The following is a 27883-nucleotide window of genomic DNA, read 5'->3' as shown; positions in this document are numbered from 1 at the left end:
TAGGAGAGGAGACCTTCATAGGAACAAATCGAGAAGACAGCCATACCAAATCCCCAACACGAAGTCGGGGACCCACACCGCGGCGGCGGTTGGCAAAACGCTGAGCCTTCTCCTGTGACAACTTTAAGTTGTCCACCACATGATTCCAAATCTGCTGCAACCTATCCACCACGGAATCTACCCCAGGACAGTCAGAAGGCTCCACATGTCCCAAGGAAAAACGAGGATGGAAACCAGAGTTGCAGAAAAATGGCGAAATCAAAGTAGCGGAACTAGCCCGATTATTAAGGGCAAACTCAGCCAACGGCAAGAAGGTCACCCAATCATCCTGATCAGCAGAAACAAAACACCTCAAATAAGCCTCCAGAGTCTGATTAGTTCGCTCCGTTTGTCCATTAGTCTGAGGATGAAAGGCAGACGAAAACGACAAATCAATGCCCATCTTAGCACAAAAGGATCGCCAGAACCTGGAAACAAACTGGGATCCTCTGTCAGACACAATATTCTCAGGAATGCCGTGTAAACGAACCACATTCTGAAAGAACAAAGGAACCAGATCGGAAGAGGAAGGCAGCTTAGGCAAAGATACCAAATGGACCATCTTGGAAAAGCGATCACATACCACCCAGATGACAGACATGCCCTGAGACACCGGAAGATCTGAAATGAAATCCATGGAAATGTGTGTCCAAGGCCTCTTCGGGACAGGCAAGGGCAAGAGCAACCCGCTGGCACGAGAACAGCAAGGCTTAGCTCGAGCACAAGTCCCACAGGACTGCACAAAAGACCGCACATCCCGCGACAAGGAAGGCCACCAAAAGGACCTAGCCACCAAATCTCTGGTGCCAAAAATTCCCGGATGCCCTGCCAACACCGAGGAATGAACCTCGGAAATGACTCTGCTGGTCCACTTATCAGGAACAAACAGTCTGTCAGGTGGACAAGAGTCAGGTCTACCAGCCTGAAATCTCTGCAACACACGTCGCAAATCCGGAGAAATGGCTGACAAAATAACTCCCTCTTTAAGAATACCAACTGGTTCTGCGACTCCAGGAGAGTCAGGCACAAAGCTCCTTGAAAGAGCATCAGCCTTCACATTCTTTGAACCTGGTAAATACGAGACCACAAAGTCAAAACGGGAGAAAAACAATGACCAACGGGCCTGTCTAGGATTCAGGCGTTTAGCAGACTCGAGATACATCAGATTTTTGTGATCAGTCAAGACCACCACACGATGCTTAGCACCCTCGAGCCAATGACGCCACTCCTCAAATGCCCACTTCATGGCCAACAACTCCCGATTGCCAACATCATAATTCCGCTCAGCAGGCGAAAACTTCCTAGAGAAAAAAGCACATGGTCTCATTACAGAGCAACCAGGGCCTCTCTGCGACAAAACGGCCCCTGCCCCAATCTCAGAAGCATCCACTTCAACCTGAAAGGGAAGTGAGACATCAGGCTGGCACAAAACAGGCGCCGAAGTAAACCGGCGCTTCAACTCTTGGAAAGCTTCCATGGCTGCAGGAGCCCAGTTAGAAACATCTGAACCTTTCTTGGTCATATCCGTCAAAGGTTTAACAACACTAGAAAAGTTAGCGATAAAACGACGGTAGAAGTTAGCAAAACCCAAGAACTTCTGAAGACTCTTAACTGACGTGGGTTGAGTCCAATCATGAATAGCTCGGACCTTGACTGGGTCCATCTCCACCGCAGAAGGGGAAAAAATAAAACCCAAAAAGGGAACCTTCTGTACTCCAAAGAGACACTTTGAGCCCTTAACAAACAAAGCATTCTCACGCAAAACCTGAAACACCATCCTGACCTGCTCTACATGCGAGTCCCAATCATCAGAAAAAAACAGAATATCATCCAGATAAACAATCATAAATTTATCCAGATACTTCCGGAAAATATCATGCATAAAGGACTGAAACACTGAAGGAGCATTAGAGAGCCCAAAAGGCATCACCAAGTACTCAAAATGACCTTCGGGCGTATTAAATGCAGTTTTCCATTCATCTCCTTGCTTAATGCGCACAAGGTTGTACGCACCACGAAGATCTATCTTGGTGAACCACTTGGCACGTTTAATCCGGGCAAACAAGTCCGACAACAGAGGCAAAGGATACTGAAATTTAACAGTGATTTTATTCAGAAGCCGATAGTCAATACAAGGTCTCAAAGATCCGTCCTTCTTGGCCACAAAAAAGAATCCCGCACCAAGAGGGGAAGAGGATGGACGGATATGCCCCTTCTCCAGAGATTCCTTGATATACGAACGCATTGCGGTATGCTCAGGTACAGACAGATTAAATAATCTTCCCTTAGGAAATTTACTACCTGGAATCAAATCTATAGCGCAGTCACAGTCCCTATGAGGAGGCAGAGCACTGGACCTGGACTCGCTGAATACATCCTGATAATCAGACAAATACTCAGGAACTTCCGAAGGAGTAGAGGAAGCAATAGACACCGGCGGGGAATCACCATGAATTCCCTGACAGCCCCAACTTGACACAGACATTGCCTTCCAATCCAAGACTGGATTATGGGTCTGTAATCATGGCAGACCCAAAACGACCAAATCATGCATTTTATGCAGAACAAGAAAACGAATCACCTCCCGATGTTCAGGAGTCATGCACATGGTTACCTGTGTCCAAAACTGCAGTTTATTTTCCGCCAATGGCGTAGCATCAATACCTCTAAGAGGGATAGGATTTACCAACGGCTCAAGAACAAAACCACAGCGCTTGGCAAATGACAGATCCATAAGACTCAGGGCAGCACCTGAATCCACAAATGCCATAACAGGGTAGGAGAACAATGAGCAAATTAAAGTCACAGACAAAATAAATTTAGGTTGCAAATTACCAATGGCGACAGGACTAACAACCCTAGTTAGGCGTTTAGAGCATGCTGATATAACATGTGTAGAATCACCACAGTAAAAACACAACCCATTCTGACGTCTATGATTTTTCCGTTCATTTCTAGTCTGAATTCTACCACATTGCATTAAATCAGGTGTTTGTTCAGACAACACCACCAGAGGATTAGCGGCTTTGCGCTCCCGCAAACGCCGGTCAATTTGAATAGCCAGCGCCATGGAATCACTCAGACTTGTAGGAATGGGGAAACCCACCATCACATTCTTAATGGCTTCAGAAAGGCCATTTCTGAAATTTGCGGCCAGAGCACACTCATTCCACTGAGTAAGCACGGACCATTTCCGAAATTTTTGGCAATACACTTCAGCTTCATGCTGGCCCTGAGAAATAGCCAGCAAGGCTTTTTCTGCCTGAATTTCAAGATTGGGTTCCTCGTAAAGCAATCCAAGCGCCAGAAAAAACGCATCAATATTTGCCAATGCCGGATCTCCTGGCGCTAGCGAGAAAGCCCAATCCTGAGGGTCGCCCCGTAAGAAAGAGATAACAATTTTAACTTGCTGAGCTGAGTCTCCAGATGAACGGGGTCTCAGAGATAGAAACAATTTACAATTATTCCTGAAATTCCTAAACTTAAATCGGTCTCCAGAGAACAGTTCAGGAATAGGTATTTTAGGTTCAGACATTGGACTACTGGTAACAAAATCTTGTATGCCCTGCACACGAGCAGCAAGCTGATCTACGCTTGTAATCAAGGTCTGGACATTCATGTCTGCAGCAAGCTCAAGCCACTCAGAGGTAAAGGGGAGGAAGAAAGAGAGGAAAAAAAAAAAAAACCTCAGAATTTCCTTTCTTATTATCCCACTTCTGCAATGCATTAAACATTCAACTTGGGCCTGGCATACTGTTATGACCCCAATGGCAGAGGGTCTCAAAAGTAAATACCAAGTCTGCAAACACAAAAAAAACAGCTCATAGGGCAGTGGTAACTGGGCTGACCGTATATCTAATCCTAGCACCACAAATAGCAGCAGCCGGGGAACGTGCCTACGTTGGTTCTAGACGTCTCGCGCCAGCCGGAGAACTAACTAACCCTAGAAGGGAAAAGATAGACCTTTCTTGCCTCCAGAGAAAAGACCCCAAAAGTTGGATACAAGCCCCCAACAAATAATAACGGTGAGTTAAGAAGAAAAGACAAACGTAAGAATGAACTAGATATTTAGCAAAGAGAGGCCCACTGACTAATAGCAGAATATAGTAAGATGACTTATACGGTCAGCAAAAACCCTATCAAAATTTCCACGCTGGATATTCAAGAACCCCCGAACCGTCTAACGGCCCGGGGGGAGAATACCAGCCCCCTAGAGCTTCCAGCAAAATCAGGAATCACATTTAGTACAAGCTGGACAAAAAAATAAGAGCAATGCAAATAACCAAAAAACCAAGAAGCAGGACTTAGCTTAATTTTGCAAGATCCAGGACCAGCAGACAGGAGCAAACAGAAGGGAACTGATTACAACGATGCCAGGCACCAGACTGAGAATTCAGGAAGTTTATATAGCAACACCCCTGGACTAACGACCCAGGTGGGTGCCAAACTGAGGAAAGACAATCCCAGAGTCATATCACTAGTGACCACAAGAGGGAGCCAAAAAAGTCTAATTCACAACAGGACATACTGTTCAAAACGCCCATCAGCCGCAACACAATGCGATTCAGAAGTGTGGCTGAGTTTACACAGCAGCCGAAGTTCTGCTGAAGGGCCCCATGCATGCCATGTCAGTGATTCTATTGAACCAGTCTGTGGCTGAACTTTTTAGGAGACGATTATATACACGGCAATTCTGTGTTATTGATGTATATGGCATACTGGGTCAGACCATTGCATTTTCAATTCCCCTAAATGGACTAGCAAACAAAGTAAAAGGTAAAAAAAAAATAAAAAAAATCAAAAGAAACTTTGAATCGCTTATCTTTTCCCCATTAACCCCTTTTCAACATTGGACGTAATAATATGCCCACGTCAGACTCCCTCTCTTTGATGTGGGCTCCAGCTCTGAGACCACATCTTTCCCGGCACATATCAGCTGTTTTGAACAGCTGACATGTGCCTCTAACAGCCGCGGGTGGAATCGCAATCCACCCACGGCTGTTAACCTGTTAAATGCCGCTGTCAATCTCTCACAGCCGCATTTAACTCATGCTTACCGGAAGCGTGTTGGAAATCCTGCCCATCGGTGACCCTGTCAAGTGATCGCGGGTCACCGATGGGTTGGCATGACAACCAGAGGTCTCCAGCAAATCTCTATGGTTGTCATTACCGGATTGCTATGAGCGCAGTCCGGTTGTTGACGCTCATAGCAAATGACCATTTCTGCTACACACAGGCAATCAAAAGATCGTATCTACAGCAAAATGGTATCAATAAAAACATCAGCTCGGTGTGCAAAAAATAAGCCCCCACCCAGCCCCAGGTCACGAAAAATGGAGACGCTACAGGTCTCGGAAATGGCACCATTTAAATTTTTGTTTTACCAAAGCTGGGAATTTTTTTCACTATTTAAATAAAAATGAACCTAGACATGTTTGGTGCCTATGAACTCATAATGACCTGGAGAATCATAATGGTAGGTCAGTTTTAGAATTTAGTGAACCTTTAAAAAACAAACAAACAAAAAACAACTGTGGAATTGCACTTTTTTTTTGCAATTTTACCGCACTTTGAATTTTTTTCCCGTATTCCAGTACACAATATGTTAAAACCAATGATGTTGTTCAAAGTACAACTTGTCTCGCAAAAAAACAAGTCCTCACTTGGCCATTTTGACCAAAAATTGAAAAAGATATGGCTCTGGGAAGAAGGGGAGCAAAAAACGAAAATGCAAAAACGAACATACCTCCAGCCATGAAGGGGTTAAATATAAAGAAATTAAATAATTGAAAGACAAACATATATGATCGCTATCCATCCGTAAAAATTTGTTCTGTCAAACCACAAAATGTATTAACCTGAATGGTAAATGGCATAACGAGAAAAAAAAAAATCGAAACTTAAGAATTGTGATTTTTTTTTTTTTTGCTCGCCACAAAATCACAAATAATTAGAAACGATAAAAATGTTTCATCTACCTCAATACGGCATCAATAAAAATATCAGGGTGCAAAAAACAATCTTTAACACAGCTTAATTGACTGAAATATAAAAATGTAACAGTCTCAAGAACACAGTGACACGCACAATTTTTTTTTTAGGATTTTTTTTTTTTTTAAATTTAAACAAATACACAATGTTGATATGAGTGTAATCATATCGACCTGATGAATCAGATTACCATATCATTTTTACTGTACAATGAATGTTATAAAAACAAAACTAAAAAAATTATTACTGAATTACATGTCTTGCCCAGTTTCAATGCAAATTTATTTTCCTATTTTCTAGTACGTAGAATGGTAAAATGAATGGTGTTATCTTCCTGTAAATAAACAAACCCTCGTATGACTTTAAAAAAGTTATTGATACTGGAAAAAGGTGAGGAAAAAGCACAAAGCACAAAAAATTGAATATTGCCTGGTCAGGATGGGCTTGAGACAAATTTCTTCAGCTCGTAGTAGACATACTCTTGCATTTTCTTACTTTCAGGGAGTCCTAAATGCTCTGAACTTATTAAAAGATGTTATACTTTTTCACATTCTTTGTAAAACTGAATTGCCAGTCAGTCCTAATATCTACTAATACAAATACTTGTGGAGGCACTACATCTAGTGTTTCTAGAAGGGTTTAGCAGTAAGGGAGTGCAGATCTAGACGCTCCTGAGGTGCTGGAACCCGATAATCTCGTAAGATCCTGTTGAATATGAAGAGATCAGTACCATAAATGATCTATGATAGTTGGCGGCATTTTCTCAGATTGCACAGTGGGGTCCCAAGTTTCTCGTTACACTTTGGGTCTCTAACATTTTGTTGTTCAGGATGCAATGGGCTTTGAAGAATTTAACTTTCTACGAAACTGACCTTAAAATCTTTGAATGCTTGAGATAAGGGCATTACTTTAGCACTGGGAATCACGTCAGTCCTCTCTCTACATCACTATGGAATATGCTTTATAAATACCGGGTAAGGATTAGTCATGTTGTGATGAAACTGAAGTTATAAGAAGACATATCTTTCCTACTGAACGTTTTGTTTCTGGGAATATGTGGGTTGGTTTTGTGATGTACTTATGACTGAGTGTTCATACTGAGCATTTTACTCATGCATGTAGACGATACTTGAGGTGAGTCATTTTTGACCTGTTCCCTATTCATACCCAAAACTCAGGAAACAGCTCAGGTCTTTAAGAAGTCTGAAGCTGCGTTCTTAACATTTTACTGGAGTTCCCATGTGTGCACTTGGCATATCTCAATGCACGCTAAATTATTTTGGGCAAAACTTCAGATATTTCTGGCAAAACCACTTTAGAAAATGAATTTAAAAAACAATAACGATCTGAGAAACATTGAGCACATATTTTGTTGTCCTTTGAAGAGCTTTACCCCATGGGACATGTTGGATTCTAGTGCGAGCAGCCATAAATCAGAAGTGAGATCTGTCAGTATCAGTATATTAATACTATAGTTAACTCTTGTAGTACACATAGAAAAACAGATAATGAAGGTATCTGTTTGTGATTGATGTCTGTAGAGTAGACCCTAGTAAAATATTAGATGGTTTACAGCATGTGATACAGGAATATGCCAATTCATCAGATGGGATTTGTGCCTTAGACATATTTTCTTTGTAAAGTGAAAAATGTTATACACTTAAATTATAGCACCATAAAATCCCATTGGCATCTGCTCAAATGTACCTATAGATGTAGTTTTGTAACGTGTTAGAAATGCCGGCCAGGTTTTTGAGCAAGGCTGATGAAAGTCTTCAGCACCTTGAGTTTAAAGAAGTGGCAAGGTGCCACGTCAACAGGGGGATCCCATTAGTATGTTCTCACACATGTGAATCTAGTTGGCGTCAAACATCAAATATTATATGAGTGATTTATGAGGATCGAAAGAATTCCATGTTGGATCATCATTGCCTTAGAGTCCTAGCCTCAAAGGAATATTCCCGACTCAGACATTTATGGCATATGCACGTGATACGCAAACACGGTCAATAATTTTTGTCGCCTCCATGAGAGTGAATTTAAAGAAATGAGCACACGTGGCATCCTCTCCATTATTGGAAGTGTGAGACAGGACCCTCAAGATAGGTATGGATCCCAGAAGGGGGACCTACATCCATTTGACATAAGTGGCATATCCATATAAATGTTGAAGATTAGAATAACCCTTCATTCTGCTTATCCCTTGAAGTGAAGAGTTATATGATTTTGCACCTTGTTTGTGAATAATGCACTTACTATAGAGATGAGCAATTCACAGGTCTATTAACCTCGATAACCCTCTCCCCATGTCGCACCTCCATAAATCTGCATAAAGTTAGAGGATCAAAAGAATTACGGCCATGTTTCACCACTAGAAAGTTGGCACAAAATTCTAGTGTTTAGAATGTGCTTGTGCCTTTTCAGAATAAGCTGCTGTATGTGTACATGAGGAATAACACTAAGTTCTGTCCATTATATGACTTGTATCCTACATTTTCCCTAGTTTTCTCTATGAAGGCTTTATCTCTATTTTCAGCTATCTTCCATACACAGTTTATGTTGAGAATCAAAAGGGGCAGCACGGTGGCTCAGTGGATAGCATTGCAGCACTCGGGTCCTGGGTTCAAATCCCACCAAGGACAACATCTGCAAGGAGTTTGTATGCTTTCCCCGTATTTGCATGGGTTTCCTCCGGGTACTTCAGTTTCCTCCCACATTCCAAAAACATACTGATAGGGATTCTAGATTGTGAGCCACATTGGGGACAGTGATGATAATGTGTACAAACTGTAAAGCACTGCAGAATATGTTAGCACTATATAAAAATAAAGATTATTATTATTATTATTATTATTATTATTATTATTAAAAACAGCATGGAGGACATTACACAACAGTCCAGCTTCTTTGTGAATGATGTACGAGTTCTGTCTGCAAAGAGAGGAGTACATACAGGCCTGTAAACCCCCAATAACCCACCAACTATTTTGCATATTCAAGATGTTTTGTTTATATTTAAATGCTTTTCTTTTTCTTTCTGTGTCCTTCCAGAACTGATTCTACTGTCTGGTTCTGCCTAAGAAGATGACAGGGTTGGTAAGCTGGATTAACCTTTCCCTTATTGGCCGTGAATCATCTCTGCTGGGTTGATAAGCCTAGAATAAATGCATATAGAAATACAGAAATGACCCTAAGTTTTTGAAAATGTCATTAAGGATAGAAAACACATTTGACCACCTTTTGCATCCATTATAGCTGTAGCCATAATTATTATAATCTTTAAGGTGGACCAATACCTAAGCAACATGGCCCTTATCCCCTCCTCAGGACCCTATGAAACTAAATCAAAGATAAATACATGTTTATCCACATTAATTGTAGCAGATAAAAGTGCTGCTAAATCTAGATTATGTGACAGTTTTACTCCGCATATCAGCCACCATGGCCACTAAGTGCGGCTCACCCTTGTGTCCTTCTACAGTGATAGTGACCAACTGCAGTCATGGCTCAAGTCGTTGCCTTCTTTTTGGAGTGGCTCATGATTAATAGCACTCCAGTCACACAGGGCCCCCTTTCTCTGGATCAGTAGGGGTCTCAGCAACCGGACCCCTAGTGATCATATATCAGAGCAAGGCTATAAATGGTAATATAGGGACGAAAAAATCACGACAATCTGGAACCAATCAGCTTTGAAGTACATAAGAGCCACCTAAGATCACCCATTTTGGAAGGGATTTAAATAAATTCGGCTTCCTTTCTGACCTAGGGAAGAAGCCTGAATTTGTGATGAATGTATCTGAAAAATCATGACAGCCCCAACAAATTATGGCAATAACGGCAATCATACTTAAATTTATCATTTATTCTGCGGACAGATGATACATTTTGTTTCTGGGAATATTTGTGTATCAGTGAGGGAAATAAAAAGGTGAGAAAATAATTATTTCCTATTTTAACCCATATGTAGTGTATGACTTTTTCAAATGGTCGTGAAAACCACTGTAAAGTAATAGGTGACCAGCATACATGTTAACACCCAGGCTCTGACTGGCCCATTGGGTAACAGGGGAATCCCCGGTGGACCCCTCTGTAGATCTGGGCCCCCAACCCCACTGTATGGGCAGTACTTGGCATAATTCACCTGATTCACTCTGTACACAAAAAGGCAGTTTCTCATCATTCATTAACCAAACTACCCAGCTTATTATTATATAGAGATATAGGGGAATTTGTGAACAAGTGTAGTATAATATTTGTATGCAGGTGAAAAGTGGGCCCCCCAAAATCAATATTACTGGTGGGCCCCTGGCACCCCAGACCGACACTGTTGGCACCCTTATATAATTGTGGGAGGAGGCATGAATGTTTGGACGACCCAGACAGTGTGTGACATTAATTCTTGGGGTCCCACTCGTCAGCTACATGTAATATTATCTTACGTGTGCTCATAAATTTTGCACAAATAATAAACTGTCTAGCTTGATAAAAGCAATGTATCATCAATGTGAAACTTGCAAGATTATTAATTTATTTTTATTTTTATAAAAATCATGTTATGAAAAAAACGTTGCTAACTTTAAAAGAAAAGAAATCCATGTAACACAAAAATCTGGTTTAAATGACAGGTTATTTCTGGTCATAGCTTCCCTTTAAATAGATAAAGAGATGCTGCTTTTGTCTGTACATGTTGGATTAAGTCTTTGAAAAACTGCTCATGTAGAAGAGTGGGGGGCCCATTACTGCACAGAGGCCCACCAGGGGTTCACATACTCTCCTGTGGGCCAGTCTGAGCTTGGATCTAATGCCATAGTATGGTGTGTCCACCACTTCACCTTCAGTGACCTCCTTAGAGCAGAACATTATTTGGTGTATGCAGTGACAAGTCTTTGGCTTAGCCAAGCTCCATTACTTCCATATTCTCTGGTTAGTATATAATCTTGTTGCAGACAGTATGTATGCACACTGTCTTTTATCGTATCATTGAGGCACAGGAGAAAAGCTTCTAGGTAGGGGGTACATGAACCAAGATCTCCAATGACTTCTAGAATAAAGAGGCCTAGCGGGAGCGAGCTTCAAGAGAAGGAAGGCTTCTGAGTATCATTGGAAAAGATATCCAAATAAAGGCAACTCCAGTACCGCGAGGAAGTCTTAGTCCTCGCTGATATCATCTCCTGACAAACCCTATAAGCAGAAGACCAAATAGCCACCAGAGGACAATATATATATATATAGGTCAGGTGTGTCTGCTGATTGCAGTTCTGACTGGGGTATTTAGGTCTGCAGGATTCATTAGTCCTTGCCAGTTGTCAATTGTTGTTGGGAGGTGTTGGACCTCTGCCTGGTTCCTCCTGTTATTCTGCCAAATCAGCAAAGATAAGTGTCTGGGTTTTTTTTCCTGTGGCACACATGCTGTGTGCTTCACAATTCAGTGCTATTCTTTGTGTTTTCTTGTCCAGCTTAGATTGTGTCAGTATTTTCTCAGTCTTGTTGGATTCTCTGGAGTGGCAGATAGCTACCCATCCAATCCAGAATCCAGTACAAAACTACTACCCTCATCCACAAAGCACTCCATGGCTCAGCACCACCCTACATCTCCTCTCTGGTCTCAGTCTACCAACCTACCCGTGCCCTCCGCTCTGCTAATGACCTCAGGTTAGCATCCTCAATAATCAGAACCTCCCACTCCCGTCTCCAAGACTTTACACGTGCGGCGCCGATTCTTTGGAATGCACTACCTAGGTTAATACAATTAATCCCCAATCCCCACAGTTTTAAGCGTGCACTAAAAACTCATTTGTTCAGATTGGCCTACCGCCTCAACGCATTAACCTAATTATCCCTGTGTGGCCTATTAATAAAAAACAACAACATAATCACGTTCCTCCATCATGTTCTCATACACTTTATGCAGTTAATAGCCTCTGTGTCTGTACTGTTACATACTTAGGCAGTTAACTGGTTCATGCAGCTTTACATGAACACCCGAGCCTTACACTATGGCTGGTCCATATAACTAAAGCAATTGTTACCATCCACCTCTTGTGTCTCCCCTTTTCCTCATAGATTGTAAGCTTGCGAGCAGCAGGGCCCTCATTCCTCCTGGTATCTGTTTTGAACTGTGATTTCTGTTATGCTGTAATGTCTGTTGTCTGTATAAGTCCCCTCTATAAGTTGTAAAGCGCTGCGGAATATGTTGGCGCTATATAAATAAAATTATTATTATTATTATTATTATTATATATATATATATATATATATATATATATATATATATATTATGGATAAATCACATTTAGTGCCAGCTTCTACCATGACTGACATAAAAATAAACTGATCATTCTGGGAAATACATTTGTTCCCGGAGTTTGACTTCTGTAAAAGTGACATTTACTATAACATTCCTAGTACTAGCACAAGCCATTCTCCAAGTTAGCACTTTAGGATTGGGAGGCCACATCTCCTCCACCTGAGGGTAGCCTCAACCTCCCCTTATACGTCTACATCAAACTGCTTCAAAGGCATTGGAAGGCATGTGTGACTTAAACTTTCAGGAGGCTATTAACCACAGAGAGTAAGTAAAAAAAGCTGGGGATATCACATAAAAGAGCCGAAACTGTAAACATCTGCTGTGGGGGGGAAGCTGGGTCCTCCTCAAGACATTTCATAGTCCACGTCAAGTTAGAGAGGGATCTGCAGCATATGCAACAGATGCCTTACACATTATTATCTGAGATCTCTGTAGAGTGCTTCGTAGCGGACACTAAGCATTTTCATAAGCGTAATACAAAATGACTACATAATGTTAAAAATAAAATGTTGGTATATAAACAATATTTAAAATAATAAGAAAGAGCCATTGTAAAGTATTACTCCACCTAGCAGAAAAATCCCCTAATACTTCATTGTCTTATCCTCTGATCTTTGTTATTCTATCCTTCCCGCACCCACATGGGCTCTACGGCTCCTAATAGCTGCATACCTAATAGTACCGTCACGGTTCTTCCATCTGATTGGTGATAACCACAGTGCGTTAATTCACAGCTCTCCCTAACAAATTAGAACAAATTATTTTTACAAAGAAAATCAATTCTATCATCTATCCCATATCTATCTATCTATCTATCTATCTATCTATCTATCTATCTATCTATTCCATATCTATCTATCTATCTCATATCTATCTATCTATCTATCTATCTATCTATCTATCTATCTATCTATCTTTCTATCCCATATCTATCTATCTATTATCTATCTATCTCATATCTATCTATCTATCTAATCTATATATTTAAAAAACGCAAAAATGAGGCAGCACTCCAAAGTTACATAACATAAAATACAGATTTTAATCAGCGCATGTGATATTTCTGCTGAAAATGGCAGAGCCTTTCTCAAGCCTCAATGAAGATTCTGCCATTTTGAACCAAAATGTTGCATGGGCTGATTACAATTTATTGCTCCAACATCTAACTTTGGAGTGCTGTCCTAATTTTTTTGGAGGTTTTATATGAAAGAGGTTTTGGTGACAACCCTAGAGGCTTTGCACCCATGAAAAAGTACTAATTCTATTCTATTCTATCTATCTATCTATCTATCTATCTATCTATCTATCTATCTATCTATCTATCTATCTATCTATCTATCTATCTATCTATTCAGGTAAACATACTTAATACCAGGCTACATAGAAGGTAACTCGTGCTGTCCGTGCATATTTTCTTTTGTCGGCTCATTTGGGACATATTTACACCTGGCTGATTTATAGCAGAAATTATGGGGCGCATTTGTCTGAGTCGTATTTGCAGATAGCCATGTACATGCTGCAGAAACAACTCCATTCCCATGTAAATTATGAATGGATTTTAAGTTGCTGAACCAATCTGTGGCATGTGATCTGCTTTTCCCTTTATTTTTTGCTTATGACTGGCAATAGATCATTTGGGGATCCTGAAGATGAGCCTGGGAGGAAAATAAATGCTCATTTATGATGTATGGGTCATCATATGACATTATTTAAATTTGTAGTGTTCAAATTCAAGATGAAAAATTAATACATTTTTTTTGTTTTTCTTTTTCTATACTGATTTTTTAGTAAGAATATTTACAAACACAACAGAATCTTAGCATTTCCGGCCACAGCAGCTTGTTCTTCTTTTATCCCTCTTTACCCACATTCAGGTATATGGCACAGCGATCATTTAATTCATTTATTAGACATTTTACCATCCTCTTTACAATTTTCTATCAATCTCAAATGTATTAAATGGGAATTAAATGAAATTATTTAAAATAATTAATTTAAAATAATCATTTTAGCCCCAGTTGTATTAATATTCATTTTAGACAATTATGACTTGAACTTAAGCATACAATTCTGAATTCATTTTCCTTTGTATTTGGATCAACTGTTCATTTCTTAGTTTTTTTTTTTATTATATGTAATTTGAACACTACCCTACTTTTTCTATCAACTCTGATTTCTTAACTAACACAAGTCTTGTGTTTCTTGCAGTCTCTACAGTGTTGACCACATGCTTGACCACAGATTATTCTTTATGCTTTTGGTACATTTTTTTTTAGAAGTCTATTGATTATAAAGTTAATATTGACAATTTCCTTAATTCTAAAACCTTTACATAAATTATGTTTTGTGACTATGACATTATTTACAAGTATTATCCATTACTTGCACCATAGTAACCTGCTACTGAACTTATAATGAGTGCCCGGAGGGTTTCTCTCCCTCATTGGACTACTAAATTAATAGTATAATTATTTAACTATCGAAATAAACAATGCCTTCCATATATTCTGATTGCTGCTATACATTTCACTTTTATCCTTTGGGCACTGTAGAGCAGGTCACAATGTATGAAATATAATTGAATTTACATAATCTACTTAAGATGTTTGCTTTTGTGAAAGTGACACCAGCAAAAGTGAATCTGAGAACAGCAAACTGCAAAGTTACCGACTAATCAGTCCATGTTTCCAGATTGCTCAATTCAGTAGAGATGTCACAGACCTGCCTACTGTCTATACACATCTACAGACCTGCCTGCTGTCTATACATATCTACAGACCTGCCTGCTGTCTATACACATCTACAGACCTGCCTGCTGTCTATACATATCTACAGACCTGCCTGCTGTCTATACACATCTACAGACCTGCCTGCTGTCTATACATATCTACAGACCTGCCCGCTGTCTATACATATCTACAGACCTGCCTGCTGTCTATACATATCTACAGACCTGCCTGCTGTCTATACACATCTACAGACCTGTCTGCTGTCTATACACATCTACAGACCTGCCTGCTGTCTATACATATCTACAGACCTGCCTGCTGTCTATACACATCTACAGACCTGCCTGCTGTCTATACATATCTACAGACCTGCCTGCTGTCTATACACATCTACAGACCTGCCTGCTGTCTATACATATCTACAGACCTGCCTGCTGTCTATACACATCTACAGACCTGCCTGCTGTCTATACACATCTATAGACCTGTCTGCTGTCTATACACATCTACAGACCTGCCTGCTGTCTATACATATCTACAGACCTGCCTGCTGTCTATACACATCTACAGACCTGCCTACTGTCTATACATATCTACAGACCTGCCTGCTGTCTATACACATCTACAGACCTGCCTGCTGTCTATACACATCTACAGACCTGCCTGCTGTCTATACACATCTACAGACCTGCCTGCTGTCTATACATATCTACAGACCTGCCTGCTGTCTATACACATCTACAGACCTGCCTGCTGTCTATACACATCTACAGACCTGCCTGCTGTCTATACACATCTACAGACCTGCCTGCTGTCTATACACATCTACAGACCTGCCTGCTGTCTATACATATCTACAGACCTGCCTGCTGTCTATACACATCTACAGACCTGCCTGCTGTCTATACACATCTACAGACCTGCCTGCTGTCTATACACATCTACAGACCTGCCTGCTGTCTATACACATCTACAGACCTGCCTGCTGTCTATACACATCTACAGACCTGCCTGCTGTCTATACACATCTACAGACCTGCCTGCTGTCTATACACATCTACAGACCTGCCTGCTGTCTATACACATCTACAGACCTGCCTGCTGTCTATACACATCTACAGACCTGCCTGCTGTCTATACACATCTACAGACCTGCCTGCTGTCTATACACATCTACAGACCTGCCTGCTGTCTATACACATCTACAGACCTGCCTGCTGTCTATACACATCTACAGACCTGCCTGCTGTCTATACACATCTACAGACCTGCCTGCTGTCTATACACATCTACAGACCTGCCTGCTGTCTATACACATCTACAGACCTGCCTGCTGTCTATACATATCTACAGACCTGCCTGCTGTCTATACACATCTACAGACCTGCCTGCTGTCTATACACATCTACAGACCTGCCTGCTGTCTATACACATCTACAGACCTGCCTGCTGTCTATACACATCTACAGACCTGCCTGCTGTCTATACACATCTACAGACCTGCCTGCTGTCTATACACATCTACAGACCTGCCTGCTGTCTATACACATCTACAGACCTGCCTGCTGTCTATACACATCTACAGACCTGCCTGCTGTCTATACATATCTACAGACCTGCCTGCTGTCTATACACATCTACAGACCTGCCTGCTGTCTATACACATCTACAGACCTGCCTGCTGTCTATACATATCTACAGACCTGCCTGCTGTCTATACACATCTACAGACCTGCCTGCTGTCTATACACATCTACAGACCTGCCTGCTGTCTATACATATCTACAGACCTGCCTGCTGTCTATACACATCTACAGACCTGCCTGCTGTCTATACACATCTACAGACCTGCCTGCTGTCTATACATATCTACAGACCTGCCTGCTGTCTATACACATCTACAGACCTGCCTGCTGTCTATACACATCTACAGACCTGCCTGCTGTCTATACATATCTACAGACCTGCCTGCTGTCTATACACATCTACAGACCTGCCTGCTGTCTATACACATCTACAGACCTGCCTGCTGTCTATACACATCTACAGACCTGCCTGCTGTCTATACACATCTACAGACCTGCCTGCTGTCTATACATATCTACAGACCTGCCTGCTGTCTATACATATGTACAGACCTGCCTGCTGCTGTCTGCTCAAAGGCAAACATAAAAACCATCATGTGTTGTGGATCCTTTATACTCTTTTTTTTCTCTGTTTTATATTTAGCAAAGAATTTTGCATTTACTCAACATAGAGATCAGGATGTGTCCTCACAACACGACGCATTTCAGAGCTTCCCAGGAGATTGTTGACACTGACAGGGGTAAAGGTTACTATATCTGGCCTAGCGTCATATTGTGAATTTACACAAGACACTGCCAGAGTCATCTGATCCCGGTGCGTGCAGTGTGTAGTCGCTGATGTAAAACAGGAGGGATTCCTAAATGCAATATTCATGAAAAGCCTGAACTAGTCATAAAGAACTGATTATCTATCTATCTATCTATCTATCTATCTATCTATCTATGTCTATGTCTATCTACTAGTTATCTATTATCTATCTATCTTTCTAGAAAGCAGTAGAAAAAATAGGGTGCAAGTCCTCAGAGGCACAACCAGTAGTGATGAGCGAGTGTGCTCGTTACGCGAGATTTCTGAGCATGCTCTGGTGTCCTCCGAGTATTTGGGGCGTGCTCGTAGATTATGTTTGAGTCACCGCAGCTGCATGATTTGCAGCTGTTAGACAACCAGAGCACTTGCAGGGATTGCCTGTTTGTTAGGGAATCCCCCATGTGTTCAGGTTGTCTAGCAGCAGCAAATAATGCAGCTGCGGCGACTCAAACATAATCTACGTGCACGCCCCAAATACTCGGAGGACACCAGAGCATGCTCAGAAATCTTGCATAGCGAGCACACTCGGTCATCACTAGCAACCAGTCCTCCAATATGTCCCAAAAAAAACAGGCAGCACTCCAATGTGGAAAGGTAGAAAAATATTTAATGGCCCATAATGGCAATGGCTACACTTCAGTCCAACTGAGGACCTTTCTTAAGGCTTGTGAAAGGTCCTCAGTTGGACTAAAACATTGCCATTATGGGCTGTTAAATATTTTCAACATTAGAGTGCTGCATCAGGTTTTTGGGGATATCTGTCTATCTATCTATCTATCTATCTATCTATCTATCTATCTATCTATCATCTATCTATCTCATATATCTATCTATCTGTCTATGACCTATGTATCGATCTATCTAGCTATCTAATATATCTATCTATCTATTATCTATCTATCTCATATATCTATCTATCTATTATCTATCTGTCTATGACCTATCTATCGATCTATCTATTTATTATCTGTCTATTATCTATCTTTCTATCTATCTGTCTATCTATCTATCATCTATCTATATCTATCTATATATTATCTATCTATCATCTATCTATAGATATATCTATCGATCTATTATCTATCTATCCATCAATCATCTATATATCTATCATCTATCTATCTATTATCTATCTATCAGTCTTCTATGTTATGTTTATCTGTGATTTATTTATAATATCTCTCTAATTAGATATAGGCATTACACTCTGCTCTTCTCGACACTCACATTTTTTACACGGGATCTACTCTTTAGAATTGCTATATTTCATATTTGGATTGCAAGACGAAGCACCTGCATAATAATAGAAGGAGCATACGGAAGGAAGTATCTGGACAGAAAATAGTCACACAGTAGTAAGACATTTTTTTCTTAGACAACCTATAGCAATAATCATATTTTATGTGACAGACTACAATATACTTGGCTGCATCCATACATGTGTATAAACTCTGCCAGGTGCTAGTTCCCGTTTCCAGTAGAAGTGATTTTTTTGTAGAACATTTCCAGAAAATAGTTAGTAATGGGTGTGGGTAAAAGGCAATGGCATGTGTTGTTTGCCTCAGTCACAGTATTGATAAAGAAGCTGTTCAGCGAATACGTGGTTAATTGACAGATGTGAAGCATGTTATACTGGGATTCACCGTGTGATCCTTTACCTCCATGAGACACCTTTGTTTTATCTGTACCAAGCAGACAGCAAGTGACGCCATCGAAAAAAGGACAGAAATAATGGACGCTACTAAAACTTTGCATTAGAAATAAAAATAAAAGTTGAAAAATTAAACAAAAGAACAATAACGGGGATAGAAGAGAGGAAGGAGAGACAATGAGAAGAATATAAAGCCCAACATTGTGAGGTCAAGAGCAAGACTGATGACTGTGTATGTATTATTGTCATCCTTGAGACACGCAGACATCCCTTAAGATTTTTATAAGACTGCAATCAAGAAACCTTAGCTAAAAATCAAAGTCTTTGTCTCCAGTTATATCTTCTTACATTGGCTGTGACCCTAAAGTTTTCCATTGCAAAACTCCACAAATCTACTAATGTTCCCGTCCAGTATTTCACATGATCAGTGCAGGAAGATGAAAACCGATCTATACAGGAAAGAAAAAAGCCCCATAAATAGAGTGAACTCCTCTGTGTAAATCAGCGAAAAGGAGGAACACTAATCCTCATAACAGGCCGTATGTCATGGCCAGGTTTTCACTGTCTATTGCCAGATTTTGTGAGTACAAGTGCAGACGCCTGAGCAGAGCACTGGGCAGGATCCCTATAGATCTGAAGGCTGACTTGCCTTGACAGCTGATAAGGCAGTATGACCGGCCACTGTTTAGCAGTTGTATGTCTACAATTGATCACTTTGCGGCTGAAATTCAGATTTTTAACCCATTGCATTTTAAAAAATGGCTGCCGATACTAAGTAAGAATTTGCTGTAAAGAAAATTACATAGGTTAAAAGGATTATTGTTAATAGGCGCTGTAGAGTGAAATTTCTTAATAAAGACATTTATGGGTCTTAGATAAGGATAAAGCCTTTGTATATCATTTACTATACCCATGTATGATTGTGTTAGCTTTATCCTGGGGGGGGGGGGGCAATAGCTGGCAAGGCATGTGGCCAGATGCCGGGTGGTAAGAAGTGCGCTAACAAGTAACTTTTCCCCAGGTGATGGTGAGCCTCGCACTAGACTCATAGTATATTTGTTCCACATGGACACTTATGCAACATTGTCGAATGGGACAATATTGAGTTTCATTATTCATTTTTTTACTATATTTATTAAATGAAAAAAAAAATTAAAAACATAAAGTCTTCAAAGTTGCACTTCACAGCCTCTCACTCTTCCATCCGGCAGAAGATTGACAGTCCCTGACATTTTATACACAGAGCGTTATTCCCTGCGCTTCCTGAGGCTAAAAAAAAAATAAAAAAATAAATAACAGCCTGTAGCTCATTTGCTCCGTGATTTGCTAAAGGTCCCAACAGGAGCAGACAGGTCAAGTGTTAATGAAACAAACATGATTCTGACATTTGTCTCTGTAGATGAATGTCTCTAATAAAACCCCTTCCCCATGGTGAACTCAGAATAATAGATCACCTTCATCACAACCTATGCTAGTGGAAACAGGATTAGACAAATGTGGAAATGTACATGTGAACGTAGAAGAGGTGCTGGGTTTACTTTTATAGGAAAAATAATTGAATGCATATATTTATGTCGAATTCAAGCTAATTAACACTTTTACTAATATAGGTATAAAAACATTATAATAATAGCATAAAGGAAACAATATTAGTATCATTTATAGCTAGTAATGGTGCTAGAAATAATTGTGATAGTATTATTATTATTATTATTATTATTAATAATAATAATAATAATAATAGTAATAATATTGTACTATAAGTAATGACAGTAGTACTTTCTATGCAACACAGTGATAGTTGCATTAAATGTATTATACCTAAGAATCATAATTTATAATACTTTTTGGGAGAATAAGTAGCAGTAATGGTCATAATAGTATTAGCATAGTACAGATATTATTAACATCTGGAGTGATGGCAATGGTAGCATTAACAGAAGACATATAACTGGAGTTGTTATTATTATTGTTATTTTAGTTGTTTTTTATTGTAACACTAGTAGATATGGCAAAATTGGGTTTGTAGCAATATTGAAAGGTCCAGCTACTATTAACAGTAGTGTCAATGGTTACAAAATTAGAACTATACTTTGGCAGGAAGTATAAATAACACATATTAATTATTATAGTCAAAGTTCTAGAAAAGAATTGATGTAATAGAAGTAGTATTACAAGTATTTATGATAGCATTTAGTACAATTTATGATACATTTAGCATTTGTGAAAGTAATAGAATTTTGCATGTCAGTGATACTATGAAAGATATTATTATTATTATTATTTTTTTGCCATATTAATTAACTAGTAATAATAATAATAATAATTATTAATAATACTAATAATACTAATAATGATAATAATTTAACGGTTCTTCTTAGTAAACATCGTGTTAGTAATGGTGTGGATGTGATAGTATTAGTATGTTACCAGTAGTTTTTGTAGTAGTATTGAAAGTACGGTATGTTATCACTTAGTTTTATTATTATAATCATTAAGAAAATGAATAGTGGGGAAGCAATATTAAAGATGCATATATTATTATGCTCATCATTAGTAGCAGCGGTATTCCATTAAGTAATTAGTTTTAGTGTTGGGGGTGTATTAAGATAGAATTATATTGTGTTTGCTTATTTTCTATTTTTACATCTATATCTAATATGTCTAAATATTATATCGACCCTTTCCCTTTTTTTCTATTTCATTGCCAGTTGATTTGTTATTGTATGTAGATCTGCTGCATGGACACTGAGCTGCTAACATAGCATATGGTAAATCTCTCCAGAAGGGTCTGTATGACACCTGCCCTGGTTGCAGCATGTGGCAGGGTCGTGGGTAATGACAAGCCATGTCTATTTTGCCTTGGAACACTTTGACTTGAATTCCACCGCCTCCGATTCCTAACGGTTTATGATACGACTTCAGGGAATATAAACGCTTTATTACTTACTGAGTGCATATGATAGGATACTGAAGTGATGACTTTAGCATATGAAGCCATGATGTAAGCCCAGTCAGATTATGTAGTACAGCTAAATCCGACATCGTAGTACTGTGCAGCCCCCCATGTGTTCAGCGACAAAAAGTCATGTATATTTTACATAATCCCAAATGCAGAAAAGAAGGAAACAAGCTCTGTCCTACAAAACATGCGAGCTGAAGAGTTTTCTCTACAGATGAAGACTTTGTGCTTTGATATCGGTCTTGTCAACACAAAATAAATAATCCATGTTCTACAGATGTGAGCCGCACAGATCGGTGCTCCAGTTGACATGAGCTCTGAGATCTCTGGAGGTTTCGTTAAGTTGCTGTAAAGACTTCTGGAATAGGGAGGTGAGTCTGAACACAAAATGCACACTTCTCGATGGACTTTGTAACATTTACAGTTAAGACAATAACATTATATAATAAGTAAAATAAATGGTACATTGGTCCAAAATATCGAAAGGGGGCTCCTTATTTAAGATGTGGCGTTTCAGATTGGATATAATTTTTTACATATCTGATAAGTGGATTATATGGATGTCAAGAAGTAAATTTTATTGAAAGTTGATTATTGAGAGATGTGGTTTGGATGTATCACTGTGCAATGTATGGTTTTAATGTAGGCAGGATGAGTAGTAAGAATTTGTTGTATCTAAAGGTCATTTTTACATCTCAGTGGACTTCACACTTGAGAAATGGCTTGCACATGGAACATATAATATATTATTTCACATGGTTGGAATAGTCTCCTTGGAGATAAGGAGACTGAAGGCAGTGGATGTATGTGTTACAATACAGAGGTTTAGTAAACTATAACATAATAAACATTACTATATTGCTTAGTCAACCATTCCAACGAGTCACGTCTGGTTAGTGGGCTGTGGACAATGTGCTGTGCACCTTGCCTAGAGCTAAGTGTGGTGAAAGCGTTACTGGTTGTACAATTCAATCAGCCTGGATAATGTAATGAAGGAAGTGCGTGTTCCTACTTTCCGCACAGGAGACATGATTAGCCATGAAAAGTGATAATGTGGCCTAGGTCAGCCTGACCGTGATATTGTCTAATTTGCAACAGGAGTGCATGTCGTCCCTTCTGTTTAGCTGCAAGTTCATATGGCAAAGGTAATAGTGACATGTGCTCCTGCAAGACTGAGAGAGCTGCTAGGAAGGTTGTATATCACTAACCTTAGGTGGGCTTGACACAGCTGGAGAGTGCGGATACTAACAGTGGGATATTATATATGCCTTTTAACAGCAATATTTAAAGAATTAGTTTAGATTGTATGGAATCTGGAGTATTTGGAGTCACGAGAAAGCCATATGTACGTCTGCTGTTCTTTCAATTCATGATATGTTATCTGCTAAGACAATTCCTAGAAGATCCAAAGTAATCATCTTAAACATCCAGATGACCAGAATTAATCCTCTTCCTGGTAATATATATCTAATGCCAATGACTTCATATAATTATGTGACATGCTTTCTGGTATCCACGTACCTTCTTACACAGCAGACAAGAGAGGCATCATTGGTGGGTTCAGTGGGATGCAGACATGGACCAAGCGCCTTCCATTCTCCACACAGAGAAGGCGTAGCTGAGTCTTTCATGGGCAAGGTAGTTACAACTGGCAATCTTGTGGTCCAGCTCATCGCTCTGCAACACCTGGTACAGGAAATCAATATAGCGTGAAGCCAGCTTCAGGGTCTGTATTTTGCTTAGCTTATCAGATGGCAACGTAGGAATGATTTTTCTGAGCTCTGCAAAAGCATCATTTAGGGATTGTGTACGCTGCCGCTCTCTCACGTTGGCAATTATTCTCTGTGTGTGTACATCCTCAAACGTATCTAATTGGGGGCTCCTTTTGTTACGCTTGCATGGAGGTGAAAGGGGTACCCTCCCTTCACCACCTTTGCCTACCAGAACGGTGCGCTTACGTATGGCCTTCTGCTGTTGGCGCTCAGCCTCTTCTTCACTGGTTACCAGGCTGCCTTCAGGGGAGTCAGGGCATGTTCCTTCTTCTTTCATCTTGTATGCACTGGTCCCTGCTGCCTCAGCCCTATTTGTGTTCCTCCCCCAGGAGCCAACAAGGGGATGCTGTCTTATTGTTGCCAGGACCTTTTAAAGCGGTAGAAGCAACAGTGTGTATTCAATATGGAACAAAAATGTGGAAGGGTAGGTGGCAGTGCCAGCAAGATTGGTAGTCAGTTGTACCTCCCAGCTGCCTCACACAGAGTGTGTGCTCCTGAACTTAGCAGGCTTCCTGAATAATTCTCCAATCCTTCCCTCTTTTCTTTCACTCCTCATTTTTGGACGCTAAGGAGGGATTTCACAAGAATTTGGCCTGGTGCTTCTTCTGATTGGATCGCCCTAACTGAATAACTTGGAAGGAGGGATCCTTGACTTCTAACTTCTTCCTTGATTTTAAATAGCTCCTTTACCCCCCTCCCTCTCTCCTTTCCTTCAGTCAAAACCAATCCATCATGGAAAGGTAGTATAAACGTTGCTGGACATTATGGGTTCCAGATTTTAGCCCTGCAGGCACAGATGCACAGTGAACGGAAGGCTGAAGCAGACTGCCCATCAAGAAAAAAGTAACAAAGAGGCGGCATCAGACCCCTAAGGCGCCACTGAGGGGGCACAAGGGCCTTTACCAAAGAATCATTGCTACCCCTTAAATCTTTTGGAAACCTCTTCATTTAGTCAGAAAAGTTATGCCATGCTGTTTGTGCAGGCAGAATTTATAATTTCTCTAGAAAAATGTAACTGCAAGAATTTGATGACCCTATAGAATGACATTGTGTCATGGTGACAGTGTGCTCTATAGGAGAGCAGCATGGTAAACATGCCTGGTAGTTATGAAAGAGCTCACCAGCGCAAATCCTAACCAGATGATGAAAAGATGACTCTTTGCTTCCCGAAGAGATTCATAGACACAAAATCTGTTTGTGTCCCTGAATTCCCTGATCAGGACAAGCTGCCAGTAATGTTTGGAAATGGCACTGGACTAGTCAGATGCGTCTTGGTAAATTGACGCACTCCGATGCAGCTGCCAATTGTAAGATACACAGATAAATACACATACACACACGCTACAGAGACATCTAGGAAAGATCAAGATGAATTTCTTTTTATATAAACAGGATAAAAGGAATATTGTTATTATTCCAAGAAAAACAGACAGTGGGAAAAAAGGACAATGAAACAGTTTGTACTTGTACAGTGTACATATATGTGTTTGTGTATTTGTGTGTGTGAATGTGCTTGTGTGTGTTTTTTGTTTCTATGTTTGCATGTGTGTTTTTGTATGTTTGTGTGTATTTGTATGTGTGTCTGTGCATGTGTATTTGTGTGTATCGTGTGTTAAATACTAAAATTTGAACAATTATCTACACTTAAGGGATATGTGCACTTTTACACATTTTTCTTTTTCTTCATTGCCAGGTCTGCATGGGAGCTGTATGCAGAAATAGATAGGATTTAATCAAGCCTTTTTCCAAAGATGCTTTTTTTATTTTAGATGTTTTGGAGCAACAATAAAAAGTTGTTAATGACCACTGCAGTGTATATCTTTAAGATATATTTTTTATTGGCTAACTGAGTAGATTCATGATTCTAATTTTTGAGACGAGTCAGGTCTCTTGAACTAATGTGTGGTAACAGTTTCTTCCTTACGAAGAGTGCATGCATTTTTCATGTTTTCAGTTGACAAATAAAATACATAATTTAAAGAGATTGTCCACTACTTTATGATTGATGACCTCTCTTTAGGATAGGTCATCAATATCTGATTGGTCGGGGTCTGACACTCAGCACCCTCGCCAATCAGCTGTTTTCTGGGGCGGCGGCTTCCAGACGGAAGTGCTCAATTGTGGAGTTGCTCGTTCTTCTGATAGTGGCCGCGGCAGGGTACTGCACAACCACCTACTATTCAAGTCAATAGGTGGTGGATGTGCATTATCCTTCCACGGCCACTATCAGAAGATAGAGGAGCTCCACAATTGAGCACTGCTGACTGGCAGCCATGGCCACTGAGAACAGTGGAGGTGCAGTGTGTCCGATCAGACATTGATGACCAATCTTAAGGAGAGGTCATCAATGATAAAGTAATGGACAAGCTCTTTAATTCCTGGCTGTCCTGCACAGAACATATGGTATGCTACAGATACGCACAATACCATCCTCTGGGATGCCTTTGTGATATGTTCCCTGTTCAAACCTCTCACCTCTCCCTAAAAAAAAGAAATAAATGTCTGATCACTGTGGAGCAGATGTATCACAAATTTATCATTATGGCTTATGTTGTATGATAAGTATTGAGCATCTTCAATCACCTTTGCCTAACTTTGATTATTTCATTGACTTACTTTAGTCTAGTTATGTGCCAAAATGTTACTAGAGTTTATGCCATTTTAAGCCAAGAACTTTTCATGAAAAGTTGTAAACATTTTGAACTGGGCACAAGAAGTACCTAACATGCTCAATTTATCCAGAACTCTTTAATGCATTTTACTTAGCAAATCGTGCCAACAAATTGGCATCCATTTAAAGTCCCCTAAATTCCTGAATGGCAAATCTTCCTAGTTATGTAGTTACATGTCCTATGATTATAAAGCAATTTAGAATTCACTAAAAGAAAGTTGTGTGAGAGTTGTATTTATGGCCTGAGTTGTTGCTGTCCAACATTCCCATCAAGGGTGGACATGCCATTGGTCCAACCTGTGCAGCTCAACAGGGGCCCAGGAAGAAAGGGGGCCCATTTCCAACTCCAAAGCAGCAATGAACTTCTGTCACAGACACATAAAGGGGTGCATTATGATGAAATATTGGACTGTAAAAAGCCCAAATACAGTGGCATGTAAAAGTTTGGACACCCCTGTTCAAAATTACTGTTATTGTGAACAGTTAAGCAAGTGAAAGACAAAATGATCTCCAAAAGGGCCAACCTTAAAGATGGCACGTTTCCTTTGTATTTTAGGCAAAAAATATACATGAACTAGCGAATAGAGGAGAGTCTCGGCACTAAAACCAGCTTGCTGGTGTTTTTGCCTGATACAGCAGTGTTAAGGAAATCCGTTAATTAAAGGAAAACTCAGGTGCTTGACGTGAAAAAAGGTAACAGTAATGGCCACAAACAGAAAAGGCAGCACTCATCGTTCCTAGTGCAATCATTTATTCAATAGCGCATATTCAAGGTGGTGGGAGACATGCGTGTGTACAAATGCGGACTACAGAAGACCAAGGAAAATTTTAGTGAAAGCTGCTCATAGGATTAGCAAATCAAAACCATGACTTGACTGCAAAAGACCTTTAAAAGATTTAGCAGACACTGGAGTTGTTGTACATTGTTTTACTGTTCAGAGACACAAGCACAAATATGGCCTTCATGGAAGAGTCATAGTCATTAGGAGAAAATCTCTCCTGCATCCTCCACCATAAAATTCTGCATCAGAAATAAGCAAAAGAACATTTAAACAAGCCTGATGCATTTTTGAAACAAGTTGTGAGGACAAGTTGTGAGGACCGATGAGGCCACAATGATCAAAGGTATGTGTGGAGAAAAAAAGGCACATAATTTCAGGAAAAGAACATGTCGTCAATCATTAAGCATGGGAGTGAATCATGCTTTGGTGTTGTGTTGCATCCAATGGCATGGGGAACATCTCACAGGTAGAGGAAACAATGGATTCAATCAAATTTCCACAAATTCTGGATGCAAACATGACCCCATCTGTAAAAAGGCTGAAGTTTAAAATAGGATGGCTTCTACAATTGAATAATGATCCTTA

At 40.0% G+C, this 27883-nt stretch overlaps 1 protein-coding gene across 1 annotated transcript in view; it reads right to left on the bottom strand.

Moving 5' to 3' along the window:
• LOC143816913 (twist-related protein 2-like) overlaps positions 1-24444 on the bottom strand; it is a 61331-nt gene extending 36887 nt beyond the window's left edge. The window contains exon 1 of the mRNA XM_077297895.1: positions 23595-24444. Within this exon, the coding sequence (XP_077154010.1) occupies positions 23634-24122 (489 nt within the window). The 5' untranslated portion in view covers positions 24123-24444 and the 3' untranslated portion in view covers positions 23595-23633. The remainder of the gene's footprint in view (positions 1-23594) is intronic.
• Positions 24445-27883: the final 3439 nt, after the last annotated feature.

Source organism: Ranitomeya variabilis, chromosome 3, assembly GCF_051348905.1.
Source record: "Ranitomeya variabilis isolate aRanVar5 chromosome 3, aRanVar5.hap1, whole genome shotgun sequence".
NCBI lineage: Eukaryota > Metazoa > Chordata > Amphibia > Anura > Dendrobatidae > Ranitomeya > Ranitomeya variabilis.
The sequence above is the reverse complement of the archived record's forward strand: the minus strand, read 5'-3'. Positions and strand labels throughout refer to the sequence as shown.